The sequence below is a fragment of the Trichechus manatus genome, unplaced genomic scaffold (assembly GCF_000243295.1).
Source record: "Trichechus manatus latirostris isolate Lorelei unplaced genomic scaffold, TriManLat1.0 scaffold00143, whole genome shotgun sequence".
Taxonomy (NCBI): domain Eukaryota; kingdom Metazoa; phylum Chordata; class Mammalia; order Sirenia; family Trichechidae; genus Trichechus; species Trichechus manatus.
The window spans coordinates 118,132-128,860 of NW_004444079.1; the positions used below are offsets into that span (position 1 = coordinate 118,132).

The window sequence follows — 10,729 nt, forward strand, 5'->3', positions numbered from 1 at the left end:
AATAGGCCGTAGCAAACCCCATCCTTTACTATTTCCCTTTGTCAATTCCTACCTTTTGACACGTTTTCAGGCAATTAAAATAAAAATAGAGTTAAAAGAAGAGGCTTCATTGACCTTTTCCCATTCAAACCCAGCACTTTTCCCAGCTGCCTGATACCATCCTGGATAACACTCTACCAGACCCAGAGGAAGACTCAAATTCTTATCCTGTGTAATCAAACTGGGGTAGAGGATCTTGGAAGCCCCAAATCTTCCCATCCTAGACAGTCCCAGGCAGGGAGACAATGTGCAAGTAAAGAAAACCCCTTTTTGTAAAGGAGAACTTTCTCCTCAAGCTCTGTTCTTGCCACAGATGGTGTTTACGATAAAGTTGCCTAGGCATATGCCTGTATTCTTTGGCCCCGTTTAACAAAAGAGCAAAGTGGGACACAGAGATGAGTGAGTTCTGGATTACTATAAGGTCACGAGCAAGGTCAGGTCCACGAGACAGGTGCAAAGTCGAGGTCACACAAGAACTAAAGACGGACCCTCCTTCAGACCAGGACTCCTCTTTAGGAAGTGAATTCTTCCTGAAGTTAGAAACATCTTTTGTCCAAGCACGTCTTGAGAGCAACCTATTTCTCATCCGAGAGGTCACCCCAAGCCAAACCAGCCATCCTTGTAACGTTCTAGAGGCTGAGTGTAGTCAACATGCATGCTCAGTAGCCCTCCTGCATGCCCTCACTCTCTCTCAATCACCCCTACGTATACAGATTTCTTCCATACCAGTTTTAAGACTGTTCTGAATCTGTTTTCCAAAAACCATCTTTTCAATTCTTGAAAAGCCCTGTTGTACTTTAGAGGAAGTCTGATGCAATTTGGAGGAGGCAGCAGAGGAAAAAGTTCAAGATTCCAGATTAGGAAGCTGGCTTGAACCACTGCATTGCCTCTTACGAAGTTCGAATCCCTATTCTTGCCACTTGAGCAAGCCGCTTAACCTCTCTGGGCTGTTTCCTCGTCTTTACAGCGGAGATAATGTTTATCGTGGAACATTTTTGTGAGGGGGTTGAATGACATGCAAAAATAGCCTATCACAGTGCTGAGCACATAGTAAGCCCTCAGTATTTGTTTTCCTTCCTTGAAGTAAACATGTCTCATTCCCCTCCCCTTTCTGTTGGGCTTCCATGAGATTTTCTGCCTTTAATGATCTCTCAAGGGGCAGTGGTGGTTCAGTGGTAGAATTACTGCCTTTAATGAGGGAGACCTGGGTTTGATTCCTGGCCAATGCACCTCATGCGCAGCCACCATCTGTCAGTGGAGGCTTGTGTGTTGCTATAATGCTGAACAGTTTTTGGCGGAGCTTCCAGACTAAGATGGACTAAGGAAGAAAGGCCTGGTGATCTACATTGAAAAATCAGCCAATGAAAACACTATGGATCACAAGGGTCCGATCCCTTTGTGCATGGCGTTGCCATGAGTTGGGGGCTGACTCGACAGCAGCTAACAGCAACAACAACAATGATCTCTCAAGTACTGTGTTTAGTTTGCCTGATGATACATGTTACTATACAAAAGGGGAAAGCTGGGACAGTAGGAGATAAAAGAGGTGGGGCCAGCTTAAGGACTAGAGACTGATGGACACTTTGCAGCTCCAGGGAATTATATCACCTTCTATCCAAGAGCTCAGAACACTTAGATATTACCTCATGCATCCTCATAGAAAGAGTTCTCATCCATCCCAGAAATTTACTCCAAAGTACAAACCAGAAAGTACCTAAATTATCTTGCCATTCTTATTGCCAATGGAAGTTTTTTTTTTTTTTGAAAAAATGGCGGTCAGCATTTGATGGGCATTTCTTCTCTTTTTTTTTCCCCGACACCAAAATTTATCAATGGCTGGCATCCTGCATTCTAACTCTGTAAGGTATGAGGCTTAAAGGGCATAAAACATCACCCGAGGAGTCGTTAGCAATCCATAACATGACAGAGCGAAATGTATGCTTCTTTAGAGGTTATTTCTAGCCAATGCACCCACTCTTTAAACTTGTGTCTTTCTAGTCTACAAAACCTCTTAGCAATAAAGTGCTTCTTGATGCTCTGGCCAGAAGGTGCTAAAAGGCAATGTGCTTACTGTGTTGTAGCTATGAACTGCAAGCCCAGCATTTCTCCACTTCTGCCTCTCACTCAGTAGTTTCTGTTCCACCCCTTAACAACTGACTCATTGCCAAGGAAACTGGAAAACAGATGGAATTGGGAATAATCTTAAGAAAGCGAAAGGCAGTTTTTTCAGTGCCTTTGTGTACTGGAAATTATACAGGTGAAGATGCATCTGCTAACTTCAAACATCTACGCTGCCAAAGTCACCCAAGCAAGCTGCAGGCTCTTGTGAAAACTGGGTTCCATCCCTTTATGTAGAAAGCTGATTATCTCTACCATAATGCCAGTGATAATCTTTCTTACGTGACTTTCATTTGACTGCTCATTTGGGATTTCAGAGCAGATGTTTAAACTTTATTCATGAAACGTTCTAACTGCCCACTCTAATTAACATCAACTATGAATAATTTCAGCCTGGTCACAGTAAAAAAAAAAAGAAAAAAAAGTCGTAACATATAATGAGCCAGGTCATTTGTGCCCAAATCCAGCACCTTGCTTTCCTCTTCCTACCAGATTTTGGGAAAAAATGGAAATAGGCGATGTAGAGAGGGATTTGTGCCTCTGTCAAGAAGAAAAGACCTTTGGGTTCCTAGATGGTCCCTAGTCAAGAGGCCTGAACAGGCCTCAGTGCTTCAATCACTCTTCAGCCAAACAGGAATGCTGCCCACTGAAAGAAAATTGTTGAGGAGTTCTTTTTTAGACATCGGTAATGATTTGTGATAGGGTGACGCATCTGAAATATTACAGCTGACTGGACTGGTTAGTTATGATATTCCCTCTGTTTCCTGGAAAGTGGGTGGCAAGGCTCATTAGTTTAACTCAAGGGAACTGACTCCCCTCTGCTCTAACAATTAGACTCCTTGACGGTAGTGAAGATGGACAAGAATTAGATGTCAGAATATGAAGTGCAAAAAGGGAAATTTGAAGTATTACAGGTGTGGTGCTGCTCCCTCCATAAAACGTGACTTCCTCCCATGTCACAATGAAAACCCAAGTGGCAGAGAAGGTTGCCATGTCTTTGAAGTACTTCCTGATGTCCTTGGTAGCTCTTTTCAAGATGACAGGATCCATGGTTTCTCTGTAATAGATCTCTCCTCGAATTCCATTGTGCACATCTGCCCAAAATGGGGCAATGAAGGCCCTCCCATCTGTCAGGGGAAAGGATTCTGGCGTGAACTGGCTCACTAGCACATTGAAGGAAACAACTCCATTGTTATTGACCTGCAAAAAGAAGAGAGTTTGCACAGTGGATCTGAAACTGTGACAACTTCAGACTCACAAACCAAGACAGACATTCGTGTAATCACATGAAGACAACTTTCAAACTCTTCAATTAGAACCTCCAAACACCAGCTTCTATTGCTCAAACTAGAAGGTTCGTTTACTTCCAGACAAACTCATTGCTTTTCTTTCACTTTCAATTTGTTGTCAGCTCCATTTCTTATTAATAATCAGTCTTATTTTCATGTTCTCTATCCTGTCTTTATTTACACTTATCAAATGCTACTGAGTTGTGTGTGAGAGGGTGTGTGTTTGTGTGTGTATATACTGGTGTGTGGGTGTATGCTGGGGGCTAGGAAGGGAGTAAAGTGGGCAATAAAGACAGACCCAGAGTCACAGATGCAAAATCATCAGAAATAAAACAACATGGAAGCAAAAAGTTAAATTAAAAAAAAAAAATTGAGAAACTCTATATTCAAGCCTGATCCCTATTATACAACTAAGATAAATCAAATACTCCATCCACAATCAAACTCAAATCACAGGAAACCATATCCTGCTCTGGATGAGACATTCAAAAGATTTCTATTGATGTCGCAACCACTTCTGTACTCAGAACAAGGACAAGGTTAAGACTTACAGGTGCCCAGTTCCATTATCGCTCTTGCAGTTTGATTACTTCTTTGTATAATCACTGCATAAAAATTAAGACATGAATACTTCACATGGTATATGTAAATGACAATTTTAAGGTGATTTCTTCATGATTTGTAAATAACTTGGTAAATTTATCAAATTACTAAACCTTACTGCAAATCACAAGTCAATAATGTGTACTCAGTTTATACAGAATCTGTAAACAATTGAGTTTCCGCCTACGTCTGCAGCTATATATGTTGGTAGATAGGGCTGATTTGAGGGCAAATAAGTCTGCTCCAAACCAAGGATCCTCTTTTTGCAAGGGCAAGAACTTGTTAGACTCCATGTCACCTCATGTGATGGGGGAGAAAGAGGAGCTTAACTCAATAAATTTATTCGAAAGGCCTAGGAGACAAAAGCTTCTAGAATGGAAGTCCTGTACTTGCCTCTCTCCAAAAACAGGTTGACATATTCCGAAACTTACAATCAGCCACTACAAACACACACAAGAGAGGATCTGCTGTGAATAGAGTATAAAAAACATTTCAGGATACCAGAGCCATGTGTTTGCTAGGGAATAATAGGTATGATTAAAACACACGGCTAGCAACGGGAGCTGGCAATGGCTCACGTGTGTTTTAATTACATTCTATAGATAACATCAGTGGTTCTCAAACTTTTGTGGGCATCAGAATCACCTGGAGGTTTTGGTAGATGCCGATTACTGGGCCCCACCCCCAGACTTTCTGATTCAGTAATTCTAGGGTGGGGCCTATGAAGTTACATTTTTCCAAGTTCCCAGGTGATGCTGATGCTGCAGGCTCAGAGACCACACTTTGAGAACCACTGGTTAGATAATGGACCAAACCAAACCAGTTGCTGTCGAGTCAATTCTGACTCACGGCGACTCATGTGTGTCAGAGTAGAACTGAGCACTATGGCTGAGTTTTCGGAAGTGGATTGCCAGGTCTTTCTTCTGGGGTGCCTCTAGGTGGACTTGAACCTCCAAACTTTTGGTTAGCAGCCAAGCATGTTAACAATTTGCACCACCCAGAGAACCTAGATAATGGAAGAGGAACTGTTTTCTAATAGGATCAGCCCTGAGCTGTAATTCAAAAGTTGGGGAAGATAGAGGTCCCAGATGTGGAGGTGGCCAGAGGTGGAGGGGCTTAGAGTTCTGATTCTTCCTCTAGCACAGGGCACAGGGTAGTATCGGATAGGGTATAGTCTACATATGCCTCTCACGATCCTTTAAGGCCAAAGATGAAAACAGGTTTAGTAGCTCTGAACCATCCTCTTCATATGCAACAGTCTCATGAGCAGCCAATCCAATGATCTAAACAAATAATTTGAGAACACAGACGCCCAGGAAGCCTTCGACAGAAAATGGTATCATTTCTTAGCACATGTTTGATAATGAGACCCTCTGGCATTTCTACAGACCCCATAAGGATGGCCAATTCAGCAAACAACTTTTATGTGATAGTCGCTTATCCCTCAACTGGGCCACAACTCTGCTCCAAATTGGTAGGAAGCCCATGAACAGCAGATGCCTAAACTTTTCACACCCACAGAAGGAAAAGAAAAATAATATTGCTCCTATTATGTGGTTCATTGTATCTTTTTATCTTGTCGGGTAGCAGAGATAATGTCATAGCACTGGGGCCTCTGCTTCACTTCAATGTTTAATCACCCACAAAAGCAATTTATTGCCCTGTATACTCCTCTACTATGAACATTAGCCATTAAATATACCTTTGACTTCTTTAATCATAAAACGTATTGGCTCATGAAATCTCAGAACTTGTCTTGGCTGCCAATAAATCCCCCATTCCTAGAGCCCTGGAAGAGGATATTTAAGATACTTTTCTTAATGACAAACAAAACAAAGAGCCCCAGAGCAACAGCTGGGCTGCTCCCCCACTTACGTAGACAGTTCGGTAAGGAATGCCAAAGAAGAAAACGGGGATGGCCAACTTAATTTCGGACGAGCTTCCATCATCTACTTTGGGGGTTTTGGTGTCATTCTGCCAAAATGGATACATGAGCTCCCTGGGCTGAGCTGTCAAGAGAGATGGTGGTTTAGATAGGTGGCATCTCCCTCTTCCACTTGGCAAGCTCCTTCCCTCCCACCTCTAAATCTAGCTTCTGTCAGGAAGTCTGGAAAACTAAATGCAAATCAGATTGCCTTTTTATGTATCCTAACCCTAAGCCACACAGCACATTATTTTCTGCCTCTGGCAAAGGGGAGATGAGAGTGATGCCATTTCTCCTTAAGAAAAATCAGTTCATGCTTCATTTTTCTGCTCCCACGCATTTTGGGGAGAGCAGGGGCGAACACTGGCTGGAAGGTCACGAGATCGCCTCTGCGCACAGTTCTCAGGGTGCTGAGAAGTGCCTGTCAGTCAGCTGTGGCCTAGGAGGCTGGATCAGAAGGAAAGGGGTAGAGAAAATGGCCATTTCTATGGAGCACCCTTCCCACTCGAGAATTCTTCCACCATGTCCTTTCCTAAAAGGAGTCTCCTCCCTCCTGCTGCACTATTGGAAAAGATACCAGATCACGGAAGGAAATAAACAACACTTGGGACGGGGACAAAAGTAGGAGGAGAGGGTGCATAGTAGCCGGCCAGAAAATGACCTTGACTGGGCGCTGGCACTTTGAGAAGGCTTCCTGCCCCACTCCTGTTTACAAAGACAGAGGTGGATCTCCTGGGGCCTGGGGAGGCTTCCTGCCCTACTCCAGTTTACAAAGGCAGCGGTGGATCCCCTGGGGCCTGGGGAGGCTTCCTGCCCCAAACCAAAGACAGAGGTGGATCCCCCCGGGGGGGCCGGGGGAGGCTTCCTGCCCAGCTCCTGTTTACAAAGACAGAGGTGGAGCCCCTGGGGCCAGGGGAGGCTTGGCCCTTGAGGACACTCTGGAGAGGAGGCACAGGGCTCTTACTCATAGTCCTGGTCAGAAGGTAAGTCATCACACAAACACAAACAGCACCCTCCTGTAACAGCCTCACCAACTCTCCTGGCTGGTTCTCAGAAGTTTCCCATCCAAACTCTTGCAAAGTATGACCTGGTTTGGACAGAGAAATTAGACAACTTCCCCAGAGTCTGCCTTACTGATTTTCAGGTCCAAAGGGCACCTATGAAACAATCTACGTTTTGCTGGCACCTTCTCTGTTCTCGTGAATGAAAATTGGGCATAAAAAAAAAAATTAGTTTTCAGGGGCACTGCCCAATCTCTTTTGGACTTCTGGTCACAGTTCTTAAGGGACCTGCTTGCTGCACTCCAGATGCTAATGCCTGTTCTCATGGGGGGCAGCGGGGGGCGGGGAGGGGTCTCCTTGGGAAAGTCCCTGCTCTGCGCTGATGTAGCAGACAGGCTGGTGAGCGCCTGGCCAAGGACTGTGCTGCTCCTTTGGGAGCCTTTTAGGGAGCATACAACAGCTCATGGAGAAGAGAAAGCAGGGTGACCAGAGAGTGGCACAGCAGTGCCTGGCCAAAGCCCAGCTTCCCTAGTTCTAGAACAGGAGGAAACCTGCTGGGATGGAGAGCTGTCTGTTTTAAGGGCTAACTTCAGAGAAAAGCAGAGGAAAATGGCCCACTCATTAATGTATAAGCACTGTGCTCCAAACCCCAGAAGGTTCTGGACGCTGACCAATTTTTAACGTTTAGGAGGTGCTGTATTGAGTTTAATTACAGGAGCACTCAGCCAATGTTCTTTATTTAATATGACAATCATTAGGTGAGAAAGGACTTTCTAACATTTGTATTTAAACACAAAAGCAACCTATTCCAAATTCTTGGAAGTTAGAAATTTAAAAATCTTTTTATAATCCCTACCACTGTGTTATACACAGGTACTTGTTTGTACGGTGATGAGCTTTTTCAAATTAATAGTAAAAGATCAAGACATGTCAAGGATTTACCCTTCCTGGGGAATTTTTTTAGAGTCATGCCCAAATGTGAACAAGGCCTCACATTCACAGTGAGTGGTAATCATGTTTATGGAAAGATTCATTGGTATCTTGGGCAGTGTTGCCAATCTGCTTAGGAAATGGAAACCTCCTCCATAACCCCTTAAGGAGGAGACAAAAAAAAAAAAAAATAACATGGAGACCGCTCCTAACTTGTCTCTGCTCCAAAGGTGAGCCAAGTTTGCAAGAATCCTCTGTTCATGAGTGATCCTAATTAGCTTGTGGTTTTGAACAGGAAAGAATGGACAGCTAAATATTATTAATTCTAGAAGAATACAAATAATAAGGGTATCTAGTATAGTAAATATTCAATAAATGCTCGTTCAATGAATAAATGAGTGGGAAAAAGGGTGCTTAATAAAAGGTAGTATAATTTCCACCTCAGAAACCATTACTATTATAAAAATATAACTTGTTAACAGCGTGGCCTATCAATAGTGTTAGAGTTAGTGAAAGAAAGACTATCCCTATCCGTGCTGGCTTTAGGCTGGTGATTTTACAATCAACATAACTATGTTTCCTGGATGTTTTCTGCCACCAAATAAAATTGTACTTGTGATGAGGCACGAGTAGGAACTTGAAGTCAGTTGGGCTCGTTCATTATTGTGGAGTTTCACACACGTGCAGTTTACATACTACAACTGTTTAAATTTCCCCAACCCTGGAAAAATTAGGGCTATACATGTCTTGAAGCCCTGGTGGCACAGTAGTTAAGAGCTCGGCTGCTACCCAAAAGGTCAGCAGTTCAAATCCACCAGCCACTCCTTGGAAACCCTACAAAGCGGTTCTACCCTGTCCTATACGGTTGCCATGAGTCGGAATCTTATACATCTCTTCCTCTCAAATTTGTAATCATGTACCAGCTGAACTGAAAAAATAGACAAAACAAAGAAAAATGCTTTAGAATATTAGCCATAAAAGTTTAAAAGTTTAAGATCTATGTAGAATGTCCCATCTTATCTAAAATCCCAAGCAAGAGAAGTATAAAAACAATAAACAGTAGAAAGAGATGTTTGTGGCCTTTCACCTACCCAGGACAATGCTACACAGAGAAAAAGAAAGAATCACTGAGGGGAATAATTTCCTTATTTCACTTGGAGTTAAAAATTTTGGGCCATGTTAAAGGTCACTGATACACAAATCTCCGACATCAATGCCTTTGTAACTTCCTGAGTTGTGGCTAAAACAAGTTCATTCGTTAAACTCTCTTCCACAAGTTAAATGCCTTACTGAGAATCTGTTAACAGGCATGAGGTGCACACACACTTACCCTATATACGTTTAACGATGAAAATAATTTGCATTATTTTAGAGAACTACTCCATTAAAATAGGAAAACCTGGTATATACAAATTGTATTCAAACTTAAGTAAGGAGAAATGGGAATGTAAGTGAACATCATTCAAAGTTAATGCATTTTGCCCTTGACAACAGAATTTAATTTACATCTTTTTTGTTGTCTCTGTAGACACATGTACACCTGCCCTTACAATTACAGTTCCAACGAAAGTCTCTTTATAAATTCAAGAGCATGCTAATCAAGAGCTGTATGGAATTCTGTAGTACTCACCTTGGTGCCGTACAAGTGCGAAGATGAAAGAGACCCAAATTCTAAGTAATGATGAATAATTCATCCTGGAATTTTAAAAAGAAAAAGAAAAAGTCCCCAGCTTGCCAGAGTAAATAGAACACCAGGTGTGTTTGGTGGCAAATCCCAAGACACATCACAACCATCACAGAGCAAATTCACGTAACATCAACAGTTCTGAGTCAGGTGAAAATTCCCCAAAAACTGGCAGGTCCTCTGAAGTTCAACACTTCGTGAACAGATTAGAACCCCATAAGAAGCCAGTTTGGAAGGGTAATGAGATCATTCAAATTGTCATGTAATTATATATAATCAACCAGAGCGGCAAAGAGTAAAGCAAAGGCATCCATTTCGCAACTATGAAAGCACTGAAAACTAGGACCTGACTTGGCAGATGTGAGTCCTGTGTTGGGTCTCTACAACAGAAGCCACATCCTCTGAGAGACCTGCCTCTCCTAATTTTCACAACAGCTTTCCATCAGGGTTAAAGAAAAGTTGATTAAAACGCAATGTGTTTCTGCTAGTAGGCGGATTTCTTTGTCCTTGTCTTCCCTATAATCTGGAGCCAATCCATTGTTTTGAAGTCCTGACCAGGTTCACGGGTGGTGTAAGACCTTGTCCACTGTCTTTTCACAGTGAAATGAATGATAGAAACATTGGTAATAAAAATCACACACCAGAATTGCTCGCTGGAATTACAATAAAAATAGAATCCAGTGCGCAAGAAAGTAATTAGTCCCAGCAAATTAATTAAAGGAGAAACAACCCCAAAATGAATCGACATTCGAACTGAAACCCTCTTGTGTTCATCTTGGTTTGCATTCAGTTGAACAGGCTGCTTGACCATCTGTTGGGGCAGGGACAGTTCGACTCCTTAGAGCAGAGGAGCAAAATATGTAAGATCTAAATTATACATACAGCTGTATAAGAACCAAAGGGCATGGTTCAAAGTGCGTGGTTCAACCATGAAGTTAGCTCCTGGCAGCATTTTTAAGAATGAAAACCCTCCTGTTATTTGAAGTTATCACAATTCTTTCGCCAAACTTTCATGGAAGAGCAGTGAGTTCACCCTGTGAGAGTTTTATCATGAGTTTCAGTTTTCAAGCACACGCATTGAAATTTCAAGCACATGTTAAATATTAGTCCGTTTTGCTGAAAACAGTACTAAGGCTTTAGC

General features: G+C 42.5%; 1 protein-coding gene across 1 annotated transcript in view; it reads right to left on the reverse strand.

The window, feature by feature from the left end:
* Positions 1 to 10,237, reverse strand: part of TECTA (tectorin alpha) — an 82,748-nt gene extending 72,511 nt beyond the window's left edge. The window contains exons 1-3 of the mRNA XM_004385610.2: positions 9,535 to 10,237; positions 5,925 to 6,058; positions 3,070 to 3,357 (exon numbers count right to left, since the gene is read on the reverse strand). Coding sequence (XP_004385667.1) covers positions 3,070 to 3,357; positions 5,925 to 6,058; positions 9,535 to 9,598 — 486 coding nt within the window. The 5' untranslated portion in view covers positions 9,599 to 10,237. The remainder of the gene's footprint in view (positions 1 to 3,069; positions 3,358 to 5,924; positions 6,059 to 9,534) is intronic.
* Positions 10,238 to 10,729: the final 492 nt, after the last annotated feature.